Here is a 20,386-nt window from a genome sequence, read left to right on the forward strand (position 1 = left end):
CTTTCCTACATATCACCAGCTCTGACATCTCACCCTTCAGCATAGTTAAAATTTCCTTCTGTAGAATATGGCCCATTTACTTTATGTAGAAATTGACTTAGCCCGCTGGGTCTTAAAACAATAGACAATGTAAAAAAGTGGTTTTGCTCCATTATATCTTCAATGGGTTTACCTGCTCTGGCAGACTCATTATCCACTTTACCCTGTTTCTAAAATCATCACTATTCTCCATCGTGAGCTAGTACCTTGTGCATATTTTCAGGCTAGTTCATCTCTGACAAGACTCCCAGAACACAACCCTTATGTTTCTTCTTGGCTTTGCCAATAACTTCTAGAATTTGAGAACAATTTGCTGAGAAAAGAATCTAGGTAAAGATATATGCAGTCAGAGGGGAGCCAAGGGAGTAGGTAATCCCATGATGCGTGCTACCATCCAACATCCCATGGAACCACCTCACATTCATTTCAGCCTCCAGCCTAACACTTACCAAATACTTACCATGTTCTAGCACTGTGCTAATTATGGGCTTACGTTGTGTGATCGCATCCAACCCTCAGAGAATCACTTTCACATAGTATTGCTAACTTAATGAATAAAGAACTTAAGACTCAAAGAGGTCAGGTAACCTGACTGAGGTCACACGACTGCTACCTGTCAAGTCTGGACTAGAACTCAGGTCTCTGACAGCCAGGCCTCCGTTACCCCTCAGCTCAACTACACATGGTCACCCAGCTACTCTGCACACTTGTCCTAGATATTTTCCACTTGTGAGACTCACCAACATCCCTCCTCGTGCCACCCCCAAGAAAACAGTCAAGTCTGCACTGCTTACTGAGAACACATCTGGGCCACCACAGAAGGGTGACTTTTTACATTAATGTTCTTTCTCTTGGTCAAACTTCCCACCATGCTTCCATGATTTCTTTTGTCTTGTGGATCTTCACCTCCATATTTGAAAAGCAGACGGACCTCATCATTTTATGTAAGCCCCGGTGGAAAACAGAGCGGACAGCTTCACAGGTATAAAAGCTGGAATCAGAATGAGCAGTAACGTTCTGTTTTGTTACGAACCAACGAGGAAAGTGAAAGCCATTCCAGATGGAGAAGCATGGCACAACATGGCGGGTGTTCTGAATACAGGTGCTTGACAATCTAGCCCCCTTCCTTAAGCACAATTAACATTATCGGAAAATAAATATAGAATTGACCAAATTAGTATTCAGAAAACTTATGATCTGAGTATGTACCAAGAGAACAGAGAAAATGTTAAAAGACAGACCGGCCAATTCTGTTTTATTAATAATTTACATGTAAAAATTGGTGCAAAGAAGTCAAAGAAACCTCCTTACCACATGGTGGGGGGGGGGTGGGCGGTATATCATAATAACTTCTGTCTTGAACTGATTTACTGATATTTAGTTTCTAATGAAGCTGAATACTATTTTTGAAAAATGCTTTAAAAATTTAACAAGTTTTGGTACACAGTCTCTGCCACAACCAAGATACACATCATTGGGCCTATTTCACCAAATAACACATGGAGGCTCAGAAGGGTTAACTTGCATCTCAGGGTCACAGACATGAGGAGTACACGGTGCGAGTGAGCACACAAATCCTGGCTCTGAGCGCTGGTCTCAGCAGTTATCTGTCGATCAGTCTCCACGTTATTACTTTCTTGGATTGCATTGGTTCATTTCCATTCACATTTGGAAGAGAAATTAGGAAGTCAAGTTGTATATTTTTTATGGCCACTGCATGAATTATTATATTACTTTCTAAGCACTCATAGTATGTTGAATAGCATCCAAAAAGCAGAGATAACCTTGTGATAAATTCGGTTTCTCTTATGTATGATGAACACTGCAGAAATTTCAGAGTAGAGAGAGCCTTTGGCCTGGAACTAGGAAGATAAGCTGTTCCTTCGAGGCAGTTACTTTGATGAAGGACTTACAGCACAGGTCCTGGGGACACACTGCTCAGGCTGGATCCAGGTCCTGCCACGTGCTAACTCAGAGATCTTGGGCAAGTTACCAAATCTTCTTTAGCCTCAATTTCCACATAGGTAAAATGGGAATCACAGAACTGAGCTGGTGGATTTATTAAGACTATACAAAGATAAATGTAACTTGCTTAAAACACTTATTTAGTGTTGTGTGTGAACGAGTACTTATTATTATTAATTGCAAGGGAGAGGCACATTCTAAATATAGGAAGGAAGGGACATCTGCAAAGACAAAGGCATGGTAGACCAGGGACAGATGATTCAGGCTCCAGCCGGTAGGAGGTAAGAAATACACCAGGAGACCCACATCAGTGAGGGACCTGAATGTTGGGCCACGGAGGCCAAGTGGGAAGCAGTAAGGTTCAGCGGAACCAGTTCCACTACTAGATCCCTACAACAAGTCACTCTTGTCTTAGGCACATCGCTTCCTCCCTGTGGAACCTCTACCCCCCATCTGTAAGATGAAGTGGAAGGAGAAAATTACTAAGAATTCAGTCAGATTTAGCTTCCTCATGTAAGCAGTGGTGCTACACGGAATGTGTTTAAGCAGGAAGAAAACATCACAGCCAATTTAGGAAGGTTAGTTTGGAAGCATGGACTGAAGCGAAGAGAGACCAGGGGCAGCTTAGAAGACCAGTAGGAGAGTATTGAACACGCATTAAATATTTCTACAGAGATTAGGAGCTGAAAAAGCAGAGATGTGGCTTAGATCCCAAGGAAGCATCCTGCTGGGAAGGTTATATGGATACATAACCAAGGCTATAGATTTTGAAAACCTAACTGAAAATAAGTTCAGGGCAAAAATTAAAATGAAATAGAACCTAATTGATGGAAAATTTATCAAAGGTCAAGTTAGTCCAATGAAAGAAATGGTTTGGAGTGTGAGGATTTAAATATTGTGCCAGATTAGAAAATGCATAAAACTTCCAAAACAAGTCATTTTGTGATATGATGGGCTTCCCCTGGTGGCTCAGATGGTAAAGAATCTGCCTGGGATACGGGAGACCTGTGTTCAGTCCCTGGGTAGGGAAGATCCCCTGGAGAAGGGAATGGCAACACACTCCAGCATTCTGGCTTGGAGAATCCCATGGACAGAGGAGCCTGGCGGGTTATAGTCCATGGGGTTGCAAAGGGTCGGACACGACTGAGTAACTAACACTTTCACTTTTACTCTATTACTAGATAGGCCCATTTGCTATCTTTTCATTTTTTTGGATATCTTAAGGATTGATCATACTCAGTGACACTAGGGGGGAAATGCTTAAGAGAAATAGCATGTAGAAATACTGGAAACTCGGCCAAGAAAAAGTCTTCGCAAGCCAAACAGTCATTGGCTGCTTACCATGCCCTGCAGGTATTTGGACTTGGGGAAAAAAAGAACTCAGTCAGAACATTTAACTCCCTCTCTAGATCATTGGTCTAAAAGCTTTGGATCTCAAGATTCAAATGTCACTGAGGTCTCTCAGTCTTGTGAAATCAGTGGCTTTTTGGACATCCTTGGTGAGATACTTGTCTCAGCTGTTTCTGTCAAGATCTTGATAAGAATCAAAATGCACTGATAGTAACTCATTATTCCCTTGACCCTGCATAAATCGGTGCACACATAGTTGACCTTTGTGAGGAAAGAGTCCAGTTCTCAAATCTCTGAGACCCAGAGAAGTTTAAGAATCACTGCTGATTCTTAGAGCAAAAAAGCCTTCTATGCTGTACTTAAAATATCCCAGTAATATCCCAGTATACTCTCCTGCCACAGCTTACTGTAACACTGGTTATTCAGTCTTCAGAAATAACACAGAACAAGGCTTTTTGCCTTTTTATTTCCCCTTGTAAGCCATTTTTTGTTAGTACTGACTAAAAATCTAACCAGGTCAATTGCTTTTTTCTTTTTTAAATAATAACTCAATTAGTGATTTAGAAAAAATTAACATGACAACTCACAAGACTTTCTAGGTCACCTTTTCGCAGTGAAGAATACCGAAATAAGTTTAGATGATCCTTGTCTCCTTCAAATAAAAGAGATTAAAAACATTTGGTTTCTACCATCTAACACAGGGAACTCTACTAAATGCTCTGTGGTGACCTAAATGAGAAGGAAATCTAAAAAAGAGGGGGTATATGTATAACCGATTCACTTTGCTATGCAGCAGAAACTAACACAACATGTAAAGCAACTATACTCCAATAAAAATTAATTTTAAAATGTTGGTCTGCTTCATAAGCACACCTTATGATGATGACTCCCGTTAAGTAGTACTAATCTACAATTTCCATCATAAAATAAGGTGACTTCTACCTCGGAAATACAATTCAAGAGGACAGAATGATAGTTCTTAAATTGCAGTTGATACTGATATAAGACATCATAAATTATGAACTGGGTTCTTATGTTTCAGAGATGGGCAGGTATGGGTTCATACCTCTATTCATCTCCCAGTTTCCAGGTGAGAATCATCAGGTTACTAACCATCACTAGGCTTCAGCTGCCTAGTCAATACATTGGTGCATTAGTCAGGCTTCCCTTTGACCCAGACGGTCAAGAATGCACAGGTGGACAAAATCATTACCTCCTAAGGTTGCAATGACTAAAACAGAGAATCCACAGACAGGGCTTTGCATGGTGCTTGGATGTTCACACAATAATATCTGCTGTAAAAAAGTCAAGGAGCAGGGGATACTGTACCTAAGTGGTTTATCTTACAAAGGAAGAACAACATTTTCTTTATGATAAGACTGATATGCTTGGCAACGTAGCTAGTCAGTTTTTACAAATATTATTTCTAATATACTCTGTACTTTGAATACTGTTTAAGTCCAAAATTTAGCTTTAAATAGAAAAAAAAAAATCCACTGACTGCAGGAGCAGAACGTAAAATGCTAAATACTGCAAATTAATAAAAAATCAACTTTAAAAACTATCCAGCTATCAAACCGTTGTTCTTTAATGGTCAAACAAAACTATGGGGGACCTCTGCTTTTAAAGAGAAGATTTACTTAGAAACGGGAAGACTCAGAGACTCCAATCCTCCATTTTAATGCAGTGGTAATTCTATCCAAAGAACATTGTCTTTGAAGAGAATAAAAATTCAGCACTATTCAAAACCATCCACTCAAAGTATGAAATTTGTTATCTAAGAATATTTTTATAATCTCCTATTATGTCAAACTGTAACAGTCATGTATTAATATAACCTATTTAAAATAAGTGCCTACCGCAAGACCAAAAAGCCACAAATTTCTGACTTTACCCTACTGGTCTATAGACTGACCTTGAAAAGACAGAGTGATTTCACTTTTACAAGATGGAGGCTGGAACAGCAACCTGCCTTAAACATTTTAAGGAAGACAAATAATTACCCAACAGATAAAGATAAAAATGTTTTCAAAAACCAGCAAAGTCACATTTAATTAAACTCCCCCAAATGAAGAAAAATTATCATAAATGAAGGAGACAGTAGAAAGAACAGAAGGAAAAACTAATTTGATCTATTTCAATGTTCGGATTCCTTTTTTATCAACACAATCATTAAGAGCTGCAATTGAACCACCCCAAAGATACAAGTTTTTGAAGTTTGATTCACCCCCTTCCCAAATACCCTTACTTTAGGTAGGTCTGAGTTTGCCACTTAACACAAGTCTTGCAACATTTTTTAGAAACAAAGCAAAATGTTCTGTAAATAGATGAACTATTATGCTGAGTAAACATGTCAGAAGGATGTCAAATGGAAACCATGGGGACTATAGGTGTAGTACAAAACGTCCAAGGAGAAATTAAAAAGAAAATGACACTAAAGTCACAAACCACATGCTTCTGTGACATGGGAGTCACCCCAAGCAAACAAACAAGGTTTGTGGGCAGAGTGCAAGTTGCCACCTACAGCAAAGGCGGAACTGGCAGCACTGGCAAAGGAATGATTTTAGTTGAATAAATTACAATGAGCAAAGGGTAAAAAAGTATTCTCAACCCACTTTCTTTTTCTCAGATAAAATGTACAAATGTTATGCCTTCAAAGCAAGTAAATCCAATCTGATATAACCTCCCTTAGTCAAGGCATAACTGGATTATGTACAATCTGAAGAAGTAGGACTATGGAATAAAAGAATCTCAGGGCTAAAAAGCACCTCCCAAGTAATCCAATTTGGTAGTTCTTATCTTTTTGGGGGGAGGGTTACAGACTTCTCTGGGAAGCAAATGAAAAGTTACACACATTCTTAGAAACACACATAGGGCTTCCCTCGTAGCTCAGTTGGTAAATCATCTGCCTGCAACGCAGGAGACCCGGGTTCAACTCCTGGGTCGGGAAGATCCCCTGGAGAAGGAAATGACAACCCACTCCAGTATTCCTGCCTGGATAATCCCATAGGCAGAGGACCCTGGTGGGCACAGTCCATGGGATCACAAGAGTCAGATTGTGATCCAATTATATCAGATTATATCAGATTGGATTTACACGACTTAGCAAATAAACCATCACCACCAGAAACACATAAGGCACACAGCAAGCATAATTTGGAATTTCATTTGAAAGAGTTTTAAAGTTTATGAATTCTAAATTAAGAACTACTGATCATGTCCTAATTCCTCATTTTCAAAACCAAAAGTTGAATCCTAGAAAGGTTCAGAGATTTACTTGTCCAAAGGCACACAGCTGGGTAACAGCAGAGCTCGTATGAAACACCCCAGTAAGCCTGACCTACTTCAAGACGCTTTTCTGCTCCACTGTTCTCCAGAGAGAGGCTGTGGTTATCTGTAGCCATAAAACAGAAAAGTCACTCATGTCCCCAAAAATCAATGAGTTTTAGGCTAAGGATGGGGATGCCACTTCTTTTCAAATATGGAAACAACCCCAAATTCTAAGTATAATATTATGACCTCAGCAGTCCTGACCTGTGCAAATGACTATCACCTGGGATGCCAGCCCCACACATTAAGTTTCCTGCATCTCATCTCCATGAGCTGCAATCCAGTATTTCTGAGGCAGGGCCCTGATGGCTATACTTTTCATAAGGACCCTCAGAGATTGTGACTGGATGGTTCCAGTTTAGAGACGTGATTCACAAACATTTTTCCAGAGCTCAATTCTTTGTTCCACCCAAGTCTTATTCAGAAAACCCAGACACATCAATAAAAGCAGAGCTGCTGGGTAGTCTCTTAAAGCCAGTCTGAAAACCACTGTCCTAGACAACACAGGTAATGGGACCAGGAGCTGGACTTCACCACTCAGGGATCTCAGTTTTCCTACTTATGAAATTCTAAATTCTCTAAATTCAGCTCCAGTATCCTATAACCCCACAAACATCACTACCATCACACTACCATTCTGCCCTCACTTGCTAAGTATGTCCAACTCTTTGTGATCCTGGGCTGTAGCTCACCAGGCTCCTCTGTCCATGGGATTACCCAGGCAAGAACACTGGAGTGGGTTGCCATGTCCTCCTCCAGGCGATCTTCCCAACCCAAGGATCAAACCCAGTCTCTTGCAATGAGAGACTCTTTACGACTGAGCCACCAGAGGAGCCCTATACTACCATCACGAACACAATATTTAGCAAGCGCTTGCGATGTTCCTAGCACCGCTCTTTTATTTAATCTTTAAAATCACTCTATGAGGTTAAGTACAGTAGATCCTTGAACAACACGTGTTTAAATTTTATGAGTCTACTCACACTCCTATTTTTTTTTTTCAATAGTATTATACTACTACACAATCCACCGTTGTTGAATCCGTGGGTGCAAAAACCACAGTGAGGGAGGAATCTTACGTGTAGAGGGCCAACTACAGGCTGTGAGACGACTTTCCACTGCCAGCCCCTGTTGTGCGATTAATCTATTATAATGATGAGGAAACTGACACACAGAGAGACTATGTTACAATAACTGTGGTGTTTTATATATATATATATATACATATATATATATATATATATATATATGTAATACACACACACACACACATTCTCTTATTTAATCTACACCACAAAATTGGGAAGTAAGAACTGAGCTTTAGAAAGCTTTCTTATCTAAGGTCAAAGAGCAGGTCTGTCAGATGCTAAAATCCATTCTAACCAAAAAATTAGTACCAGTTGGATCCCATACTTTACCAGAAAACCTTTTAAATGGCATCCATTTTCATGTGGTTATTGTGGTATTAGTGATCTGCTTTCATATATTCATAGAGATGGCTTAGACCCAAACTAGATTATAAACACTCTGAGACCAGGGATTATTTTTTATCTTTCAATTTCCTACTCTATGAAATACTGGCTGTGCATTAAGTAGGTCTTTATTCAATCAGAAGTGATCTTCTAAATCCTTTTTTGTTATTAACTTGACTTTTCCCCCCAATAATCTGAAGTAAACACACTAATTTCACTTAGATCAACTCTTGAAATTAAAAAATTCCCCTCTGAGTCAGTTGCTGGAAGGGAGAAAAAAGACTTTTTTCAGTTTAATGATTTTTACCTTTGCCCCTGGGGAAAGGAATTATATTAATATTTTACTGTTAATAAGTATCTCTTTCCAGGCATTTCTTTCTCAAAGTTTCTTGCATTTTTCACTGTATCAGCTGATAGGTAACAGAGTGAAAATAAGCAGATGGTTAAAGACAAGAACAGAAAATCTTGGAAGGTGTTTATAGTACCTACTTATGCCACTTGAAAATATCGGTTTGACATTTCACAGGAAGTGGGGCTCATTAAGTAATATTCTTCAAACAGCAAAAAATACTGACTACAAGTAATTTTCCTTAAATGCCATTTTAATTTTGGACATTCTCAGCCTGTGGTCAGATACACCATCACCTTCCATCTGTGACTCCTTGCCCACATATTTGAAATTGAATGCCTAGGACTACTTCTGATCCCCCTGCTCACTGTAGCTCCATGGTTCCACAAATAGCCCCATAAGAGTTGTTAATTTCCCAGTTGTGACCTACTTTAAGTCTATTTTGGAGACTTGTTTAATCTAACATATATGTAAACCCATACAACATAGAAAAAGCTATGGTTTTTCCAGTAGTCATGTATGGATGTGAGAGTTGGACCATAAAGAAAGCTGAGCATTAAAGAATTGATGCTTTTGAACAGTGGTGTTGGAGAAGACTCTTGAGAGTCCCTCCTTGGACTGCAAGGCGATCCAACCAGTCCATCCTAAAGGAAATCAGTCCTGAATATTCACTGCAAGGACTGATGGTGAAGCTGAAATTCCAATACTTTGGCCACCTGAGGCAAAGAACTGACTTCTTAGAAAAGACCCTGATGCTGGTAAAGATTGAAGGCAAGAGGAGAAGGGGACAACAGAGGATGAGATATTTGGATGGCATCACTGACTTGGACGTGAATTTGAGCAAGTTCCGGGAGTTGGTGATGGACAGCGAGGCCTGGTGTACTGCAGGTCAGGGGGTCACAAAGAGTTGGACATGACTGAGCGACTGAACTGATACAACATAGATAAAACTAGTCATAATAAAAAAAAAAAAAAAAAGAAAAAATACTAGTCATAATAAGAAATGAGGTTAAAGTAAGGGCACAATATTTTGGTCTCTAAACTTTGACAGCATAAACCATCTAAAGCAATGGTTCCTCAATCTCCTTTAAGGAATATCTTTTAAATGTAGATGCCTAGAGCCCTTCCTCAGACCCGTTTGCACAGTGGGGCCCAGACCCCTGTGACCTTCACGAACAGATAATTTTGATGCCATACACATCCTTTGATGTGTACACATCCTTTGATGGTGCACATCCTTTCTTCATTCATTGAACAAACATTTCATGAGGGCCTTTGAGGCATACCAAATTTTGAATATAAACATTTTCTTCTTAGTGTAGTCCCTTGGCTCACAAACTAACAAGCAACTTGAGGAAAAGGATCATGATCTATGTTTTGAAAGAAGTACTTCCCCCAGTCCATCCTTAAACCCAGATGGGCATTTAGGAGGCAAATGTTATACTGCTTCGATCACCAGTCCCTCCAATAAAACAGGTTGATACACCTTCAGATACTACACAAGATAATATTTGTAAGCCTGGACTTTGTAGGTATCCAAAGAAATCTCCATGGTGTGTGTATGTGTGTGCATGGATGTGTATATTCTTAATTCTGCATTGAGACTAAGCTAAGCGAAACTCAGATCGTAACATTAAACTTCTGTTTTGAAGTTTGGCTATGAACCCAAAATAACAACATATACACCAGGAAATGCATATCAAAGTGGGGAAGATAAATATCTCAACAAATATACTTTCTTTTCTTTTTTACATACAACCTCATTTCTTTCCTATTCTCACATCACTCTGCCCTCTAAACAATATTCAAATAACTGAGTGCCACTGGGCTCCTTTAAACCAGGAACTTACAAAACGGCTTTTTCAAACTTTGCTCATTCCAAAAGCACACAACGTAGCTCAAATGAACGCGCACAGTTGCCACGAGATCCTGAGGGTCGGGAGGAGTCCATCTCAGAGGCTGTGTTACCGCCTCCCTCTCTGCGGTCTGCGTCTTAAGAGAAGCATGGCAGGAAGCCGGCAGTGACCAAGGGCACTAGTGTAAAGCGGCTCTTGCTGAGGGAAGGGTTATGACGGGATGGATGTGGGAGATGTGCCTGGTCAACGTTTGGGCAACAAATGACTCCAACTGTGCTTACTGAGGGGCAAACACCCACCCGCATGTAAGAGAGTCTTAGAGCAGCTGGAAAGGGGAGCATGAGCCGCTCAGATCTCCTTTTGTTAGGCTCCTTAGAGAAGAGCAGGAAGACATGTGGGGGGAAAATGAAACATGAGATAATGGGGAACAAGCTGGTGCTCACCCATCGGCAGACAAAGCACCCACCAGTGTCCTTCACCGCCTGCAAAGGCCACGAAGAGACCAGCAAGGAAACAGTCCCCCAAGGGAGGCGCGGCGGGCCAACTTTACCAAGATGCTCCGTGACCGTACATATCTCCTGACCTGCTCTCCACAAACCCTTCAGGACAACTCGGTGACATCTCTCCTGATCTCTGAAAGACACTAATCTGGGGCAAGAAAAAAAGGAAATCTTTCTCAAAAAGTACAAGAGTCAGAGCAATTGAAAGCATTCCTTACCAATTTTGTAACGTCTTTCACATCATCAGTCACACGGCTCCCGCAGATCCCTTGAGTGTGGACGAGAGGATTAAATAGGAGCAGTTGAAGATAAATGCAAGTGATAATCCAAGTCTAAATGGAAAGAGAAAAAATGCTGGTGACCATCAGTAAATATCCATAATCACTCAAAGTATTAACAACTAACATTTTCTGCCTTAATGTGGAAAAAAGAATTTTTTTTTTCTTTTAATGCTACTGGCTTAAATACAATTAAATGCCTTACACACAAACTATGCTAACCAAATTTCTTAAAAATTCTCAGTTAAAATACAGTTTGGATTTTTCATTTCAATGATAGTATCGTTAACTTTTGTCAAAAGCTGTCTATGGGCAATTTCCCAATGGCAATTAGAAATGAACTTGTAGCAACACGAAAAGAATTTATCACTTAAGCTATTTTCTAAAAACTAGGGAATGTATAAAATTTGTGCCTTAAGGCACCAAAAAAAATTTTCTCTACTTTAAATGTAGACTGTTTGGCAAGTAACAGCAAAACTCTGAGCATTGCTTTAACCCAATAACCTACTAGAACACCCAGTTAAAGTGAGGGAGAGATATTTAGATCTAGGAAAGAATTTAATCTAACTTGTGAGACATCAAAAGAATCATTGTTTTGAATCACAATTTTTTTAGCAATTTAACAAGGAAAAATATTTTCTTAGTCAATGAGAAGACATTTTTGAACACCAGCATGAAGTAATCACACACACACACACACACACACACACACACACACACGCTACCTCTCTTTCCAAATAACTCTTTCAACCATGTTAAATAGTTACTTTTATGCATGGCTTACTTTTCCTTATTACCCTATGTTTTATATTTCTAAAAATTGGGGCATCTATTTTTTTTCCCCTCAGTATCTTTATAAGACATAACAGCACCTGGAATATAAAAAGCTCTTGCTAAATATTTGCTGGATGAATCAGTGATCAAGGTTAAAAAAGAGTCTAATGCTTCAAATTTGATACCTATTTTATTGAACTTCTATGAGACAGAGACCGAGCCAGCCAGAGAAACAAAGGTGTTAAGACTCCCCTGAAATGCAGATTCAGGGAACTAAGTAACACCCACACCCTGTGATAAATGTTTTGGGAACCCAGAGGAGGAAGCAATTAATCAACTAATCTTAAGGGAGAGAATTCATGGCAGAAAGGCAGTGCCAAGAAAAGCCACAGAAAATATGTGACTCCAACTGGATTCTGGTGGACAGAGAAGGAATTTGCAAGAGTTGACAGAGAAGGGATGAGCATTCCAGGAAAAATAAACAATAGGAGCAAAGGCATGGAGATGTGATGATATTTTAAAATGTGAGAATTCTTTTATGAGTTAACATTCATCTATGGCATCTTAAAATTACACAAAGGCCCATCTGCACATGGCTAGAAATCTTTCCTACTTATTATGCAACCAGCCATGTATTAAATGGAACTGAATTATTATTTTCAGTTAATATCTGCCAGCTTAATAGATATTATACTGGACCAAGTTACAATTATCATTTACTAAAATTTCTAAGACTACAATGCTACCTACATAGATAATAATGTAGTGTAAACAAAACTAAAATCCCTTCATTGTTTTACCATTGTAATCTATGATTACATAGATGATCATAGGTAATCATTAACAGTAATCCTGCTTAATTTTGTTTAAGGCTACTTTGAGCTTGGTGGGATCCTGCTTTTCTCCCTTGGGCCAAAATAAAGACTAAATTGTGTACATCAGGGGTCCCTAACCTCTGGGATCTAATGCCTGATGATCTGAAGAGAATAAAGAGAATTACTATTATCTGAGTAATAAATAATAGAAATAACATGCACAATACATGTAATATGCTTGAGTCATCCCAAAACCATCCCCATCTCTACCCTGGCCCGTGGAAAAACTGTCTTCCATGAAACTGGGCCCTGGTGCTGAAAAGGTTGGAAACTGCTGGTGTAAATTATTTGTTTGGGGGATTCTGCTTTTTGGACAATCCCAACACATAACATCTCCTCTAAGAGTCTCCCTTCATGTATGTAAATACAATGCTTAAACTCAAAGTTTCTCTCATACTGTCACTGCTAAAATCTAACCCTCCCTTGAATATATTTCTTCAACACCCTCTTTCATGATCTGACTTTGGAATCTTCCCTAAGGATCTCTATAAAGGGCCAATCTCTAATAACCTTATTCATATTCTAGGCTGTAAGAAATATAAAGGCACAGGGATGGGGGGAGGAATTCAATAAAGGTGATCAAAAGGTACCAACTTTCAGTCAAAAGATAAATCACTACTAGGGATGTAGTGTATAACATGATAAATATAATTAACACTGCTCTATGTTATATATGAAGGCTGTTTGAGAGTAAATGCCAAGAGTTCTTATCACAAGGAAAAAAAATTTCTGCTTCTTTAATTTTGTATCTATATGAGATGACAGATGTTCACTAATCTTAATACGGTCATCACTGCATGATGTATGTAAGTCAAATCATTATGCTGTACAACTTATATAGGGGATATGTCAATTATATCTCAGTAAGACTGAATGAAGAAAAAAGAAATACAAGGGCAGAAATTCTGTTGATTTCTCTTTACCATGTCTTATGCCTGACACTGAAGAAACACTCCACAAGCATTTGTTCACTCATTCATTCAGCAAATATTTATTAAGCACCCAGTGCTACTGTGTGCTGGGCACTGTTCTAGATGCTGGGGATATATTAGTAAAAAAAAAAAAAAGAAAAGAAAAAGAAGAAATCCCTGTCCTCATGAAGCTTAGCTTCTAGTGAGAGAAGGCAGACCATAACCAATAAAACTGGTAAATAACCAGATTATATAGTATGTCAAAAGTGTGCCATGAAAAGATCTCAGTAGAGGGACTGGGCTGATAATGCCCACTCTTCTCTACTAGCAGCAGGAGAATCCCATGGACAGAGGATCTGGGAGGGCTACAGCCCATAGGGTTGCAAAGAGTTGAACAGGACTGAAGCAACTTAGCATACACGCATGCATGTGAGATTAAAGCAGGGAGCAATGAAGATGATGTCAAACAGAACAGGTGAGATCATGTAGGGTCTTTTATACTCATCTGGATTTTTGACATTTACTGTGAACCAAGTGGGATTCGTTGCAGGATTTTGAGCATAGGAGCCAGATGAGATATTATATAACAATAGTAAAAAAAAAAACTGGTTGTTTCTTACAAAACTGAACATACACTTACCATATGATCCAGCAATCATGCTCCTTGGTCCTGTCCCAAGGAGCTGAAAATATATATCTTACTGATATATACTGCTTTCTGATTTCTATAGCAGCTTATTCAAAACTGCCAAAACTTGGAAACAACCAGAATGTCCTTCAGCAGGTGAACAGATGAATAAACCGTGGTATATCTGGGCAATGGACTTTTACTCAGCACTAAAAAGAAATGAGCTATGAAGCCATGAAAAGACATAGAGGAAATAAATGCATATTACAAAGTGAAGAAGCCAAGATGAAAAGGCTCTACACCATTTGATTCCAACTCCTCTGTCATTCCAGAAAGGGCAAAACTATGCAAACAGTAAAAAGATCCGTGTTGCCAGGGGTTGGAGCGGGAGGCATGCACAGACAGGGCATGCATGCGTGTGTGCTCAGCTGTGGCCGACTCTGTGCGACCCTATGGACTGTAGCCCACCAGGCTGCTCTGTCCATGGGATTCTCCAGGCAAGGATACTGGCGTGGGTTGCCATTTTCTTCTCCAGGAGATCTTCCCAACCCAGGGATCAAATTCATGTCTCTTGCATTAGTAGGCAGATTTTCCTTTTACCACTCAGCCACCTGGGAAGCCCACAGACAGAGCACAGAGGATTTCTAATGCAGTGAAAGCACTCTATATGATAATTGTGAATACATATAATTATATGTTTGTTTAAACTCACAGGAGATACACCACCAAGAGTAAACCCTAGCATAGACTATGGGCTCTGGGTGATTAAGGTGTATCAATATAAGTCCATCAGCTGTAACAAATGCACCACTCTGGTGGGAGATTATTGATAATGGGGGAGGCCCTGTGTGTGGGGGGGTAAGGGGCATTGGGGAAGCCTCTGTACCTTTAATTTTGCTATGAACTGCTCTAAAAATATAAATTCTTCCCCTAAAACAAAAATTTAAAAAAGATCACTTCTGATTGCTGTGGTAAGAATAGAAACAGGAAGACCAATTTGGGGATACTGCTGTAATCCAAGCAAGAAAGGATTGTCGCAGAGTACTGCTTGAGGTGGTTAGCTCAGAGTCAAGGATGAGTCCAAGGATTCTGGTCTGAGCAACTAAATGGACAGTGTTGCCATCAAGTTATCAATATGGGGCTGGCTGAGGGGTAGAGAAGGTTTGGGGGGTCAGATCAGGAGTAAAGTTTTGAATGTCCTCAGTTTGAGATGTCTTTGAGATATCCCAGTGATGAAAGTAGGTCAGGATATTTGAATCTGGATTGAGGAGGGTAGTTTGGGCTGGATATAAAAATATGACACCCTTTGATACATAAATGGAATTTTAAGCACAAGAGTGGATGAGGCCATCAAAGGAGTGAATACAAATAGAAAAAGGAACAAATAACTGGGTCCTACGGTGCTCCAACCTTAAGAGGTCTGGAAAAAGATTTAGAACATAGAAAGGAGCCTGAGAGAGAGCCAGTGGAGGAGGAGGAGGAGGAACCCAAGTTAAAAAAAAAAAAAAACAGAAAAAGTAAAAGTACCTTAAAGAGGTCAAACTATGAACTACGTCAAATACTCATAATAGATCAAGGAAGATGAGGACTGAGAACTGATCCCTGAATTTAGCAGCACAGAGGTCACTGGTGACATTAACAAGAGCATTTATTGAAACGGTTTGGAAAAGGCCAGCGAGGAACAGATTTGAAAGTGAGGGGTGAGCGATTAGAAGCAGTACATACAGATAGCTTTTTAAAAAGAGGTGTCTTTCAAAGGACAGCAAATAAATAAATGACCAAGGAAATAAAAACAAAGTGAGAATGTAGTTGGTGAAGAATTAGTTTGGGATGGGGGGGAGACTTTTATTTGTAAGATGGTAGAAATACCAGGATGTCTGTATACCCATGGGGATAATCCAGAAGGAGATACAACTGGCACTGTAGATCAGAAGAAAGGTACATTGGAGCAATGCTCCTGAGGACAGGAGGGGGTGAGAGCCAGGCCTCAAACAGAGGGCCTGGCCCTGAATCGAGTATATACTGTAGGTCATCAGTACCACCAGGCAGGATGTCTGAATGTGTGCACAAATGCTGCTGCTTTCTGAGCAGCAGTGAATACAGCTTTCACTTGCTGAATATTTACTGGGCACCAAACATTTTGTCCAACTGATCACAAACAAAATTTAAGATTTATCTATCTTAATTTTGAAGATGAAGAAACCAAGATAAAGAGAAATTCAGTGACTTCTACATGGTGAGGGCTTCCCTGACAGCTAAGCTGGTAAAGAATCTGACTGCAATCCAGGAGATCCTGATTTGATTCCTGGGTCAGGAAGATCCCCTGGAGAAGGGATAGGCTACCCACTCCAGTATTCTGGCCTGGAGAATCCCATTGACTGTATAGTCCATAGGGTCACAAAGAGTCGGACACTACTGAGTGACTTTCACTTTCACTTTGTGGTGAGACCAGAATGAAAACTCAAGTGTGTCCAGTTTGAAATCCTGTCCTCTTCACCATCTCATACTCATAACACTCCCAGGAAGCTGTTACATCATTGATGAGGACTCTGACACCATCTCTCAAAGACTTCAATAATTATTTAAATATAATACATATGAAGACAAGCTTGTTTCCAACTCAAAGCTGAGTATTTTACATTTTTCAGAACTTTTAATTTTATAATTTTATATGTTTTTGATGGTTTAAAAATATATATTAACACAGACTTCTATAACAATTGCAAAGTAATTTCACCAGGGCAGCAATTTCTTCTGGATCAACTATATACAAACATCTGTAAAGATGACTTTGCCAACTATATACAAACATCTGTAAAGATGACTTTGCTCAATTTATTAGAGTCTATTTGGGTAGGACTAAACTTAAATCTGTTAATACACTCCAATATTCCTGAGAGAATGTAAATTGGTGCAGCCACTATGGAAAACAGTATGGAGAATCTTCAAAAAAACTAAAGATACATTTCCCATATGATCCCACAATCCCGCTCTTGAACATATATCATGAGAAAACTATAATTGGAAAAGATACAGGCCTCCCAGTGTTCACTGTACCACGATTTACAATAGCCCAGCTATGGAAACAACCTATGTCCCTCAACAGATAAACAGGTAAACATGTGATACACATATGGAAAGGCATACTAGCCATAAAATAGAATGAAACAATGCCATTTAAACAACATGAGTAGACCTAGAGATTATCATACTAAGCGAAGTAAGTCAGAGAAAGCCAAACACCATATGATATCACTTACATCTGGAATCTAAAATACAACACAAATGAACTTACCTACGAAACAGAAACAGACCCACAGACATAGTAGTTGTGGCCAAAGGTGAGGGGAGGTGGGGAAGGAATGAGTGGAAGTTTGGGATTAGCAGGTGCAATCTATCATACATAGGATGGATAAACAAGATCCTACTCAATAGCACAAAGAACTATATTCAATATCCTGGGATAAACTATAATGGAAAAAAAACATGAAAAAGAATGTATGAGTGTAACTGAATCACTTTGCTGCACACTGGAAATTAACACAACATAGCAAAACAACTGTACTTTAATAAAATAAATTAAAAAAAATAAAAAACAAGTATCTCTGAGAAACATATTTCATGAAGCACTATGTTAAAGCTGTGACACTGAAATTGTAATTTGATATTGCATGTACAGTGGCCCTTGAGCAATGCAGCAGTCATCCATGTATAATTTATAGTCAGCCCACCCTATCCCTGGCTCCTCAGCACCCAGGGATTCAACCAATCTGAGACTGTGTAGTGCCTCAGTATTTACTATTGAAAAATATCCACATATAAGTGGACCCATGCAGTTCACACTCATGTTCTTCAAGGGTCATGTACTTTGCTACTGATGAGTATTCATCTTTCATAAAAGTCAATCATTCACTCAGGCATAACTAAAGATTAGGACGGAGGAGCAGTCAGGGTAGAATGTATTGAGCATTCTGCACAGCAGTAGTAATAGCTCCCTATCAGTATTTTTGGGAGAGGGTTGAAATGAGGAGCTTACTTCTTTAAAAAGTATTTTTTTCCATATTATTCTATGCAGAAATTATTCTAATATATAGTACACATACTTCCCTGATTTCCTAAACAGTGACTAGAAATATTAAACTTTGCTTTCCTTTGATGATTCATTCTCATCAAATAAAGGAAAGACTAAATGAAATAAGCCAGACACAGAAAGACAAATATATGATCTCACGTATATGTGGAATCAAAAAAAAAAAAATGTTGAACTCATAGTAACAAAGAGTAGAACAGAAAGGTGGCTGGGGGTGGAGGAAAATGGGGAGATATTGATTAAAGGTTACAAACTTTCATTTATAAGTTCTGAAGGCCTAATGTACAGCACTTTGTCTACAGCTAATAATACTGTATTGTTTACTTGAAAGTTTCTAAGTAGATCTCAAGTGTACTCATCACACACACAGACATACACACACATATACACATGGGTAACTGTAGACAGTCTGACTGTACTCATCATCTCACAATGTATTCATATATCAAAACATCCCATCATACACCTTAAATATACACAATTTTATTTGTCAGTTATACCTCAATAAATTTTCCAGTTTGCTGTGATCTATAGTCAAAGGATTTAGTGTAGTCAATGAAGCAGAAGTAGATGTTTTTCTGGAATTCTCTAGCTGTTTCTATGATCCAAAGGATGTTGGCAATTTGATCTCTGCTTCTGTGACTGTGTAAATCACAACAAACCGTGGAAAATTCTAAAGAGATGGGAATACCAGACCACCTTACCTGCCTACTAAGAAACCTGTATGCGGGTCAAGGAGCAACAGTTAGAACCAGACATGGAAAAACAGACTGGTTTCAAATTGGGCAAGGAGTACATCAAGGCTGTATATTGTCACCCTGCTTATTTAACTTATATGCAGAGTACATCATGTGGAATGCTGGGTTGGATGAAGCACAAGCTGGAATCAAGATTGCCAGGAGAAATATCAATAACCTCAGATATGCAGATGACACCACCCTTATGGCAGAAAGCAAAGAGGAACTAAAGAGCCTCTTGAGGAGGGTGAAAGAGGAGCATGAAAAGCTGGCTTAAAACTCAATATTAAAAAAAACTAAGATCATGGCATCAGCCCCATCACTTCATGGCAAACAGAAAGGGAAGAGGTGGAAGCAGTGACAGATTTTCTCTTCTTGGGTTCTAAAAGCACTGTGGATGGTGAGTGCAGTCATGAAATTAGAAGATGATTGCTTCTTGGCAGGAAAGCTATGTCAAACCTAGGCAGCGTATTAAAAAGCAGAGACATTACTTTGCCCACAAAGGTCTGTATAGTCAAAGATATGGTCTTTCCAGTGGTCAGGTATGGATGGGTGTGACAGCTGGCCAATAAAAAAGGTTGTGTGCCAAAGAACTGACGCTTTTGAACTGTGCTGTTGGAGAAGACTCTTGAGAATCCCTTGGACAGGAAGGAGATCAAACCAGTCAATCCTAAAGGAAATCAACCCTGAATATTCATTGGAAGGACGGATGCTGAAGCTCCAATACTCAGGCCACCTGATGCGAAGAGCTGACTCATTGGTAAAGACCCTGATGCTGGGAAAGATTGAAGGCAGTAGAAGGGGACGACAGAGGAAAAGATGTTTGGATGGCATCGTTGACTCAATGGATATGAGTTTGAGCAAACTCTGGGAGATGGAGAAGGACAGGGAAGCCTGGCGTGCTGCAGTCCATGAGGTTGCAGAGTCGGACACGACCGGGCAACTGAACAATAACCTCAATAAAGCTAGGGGGAAGAAAGTGTTTTGGTTATGTAGTTGTGACTGCCCTTCTCCAAGGAGCTCCAAATTACTGTACTTGTTTGAATGACTGCTTTTCAATTTTATTTTTAGTTTTGTTGGTTTGTGTCTTAATTTACCTATTTCTTCCATGTCATCAGGTAATGATTTGCAACATAGTTTTACTGTTAATATGCCCGTATCTAGCCTCTTGTAGTCTCCATGGCAAATACAACACACGTCCTATGGATGGGGCAGGGCAGTACTTATGGTAG

At 39.4% G+C, this 20,386-nt stretch overlaps 1 protein-coding gene across 2 annotated transcripts in view; it reads right to left on the reverse strand.

The window, feature by feature from the left end:
• KITLG (KIT ligand) overlaps positions 1–20,386 on the reverse strand; it is a 95,034-nt gene that overhangs the window by 45,368 nt on the left and 29,280 nt on the right. For both annotated transcript variants that reach the window (XM_061125564.1, XM_061125555.1), the window contains exon 2: positions 11,080–11,193. In XM_061125564.1, coding sequence (XP_060981547.1) covers positions 11,080–11,193 — 114 coding nt within the window. The remainder of the gene's footprint in view (positions 1–11,079; positions 11,194–20,386) is intronic.

Source organism: Dama dama, chromosome 3 (genome assembly GCF_033118175.1).
Source record: "Dama dama isolate Ldn47 chromosome 3, ASM3311817v1, whole genome shotgun sequence".
Classification (NCBI taxonomy): domain Eukaryota; kingdom Metazoa; phylum Chordata; class Mammalia; order Artiodactyla; family Cervidae; genus Dama; species Dama dama.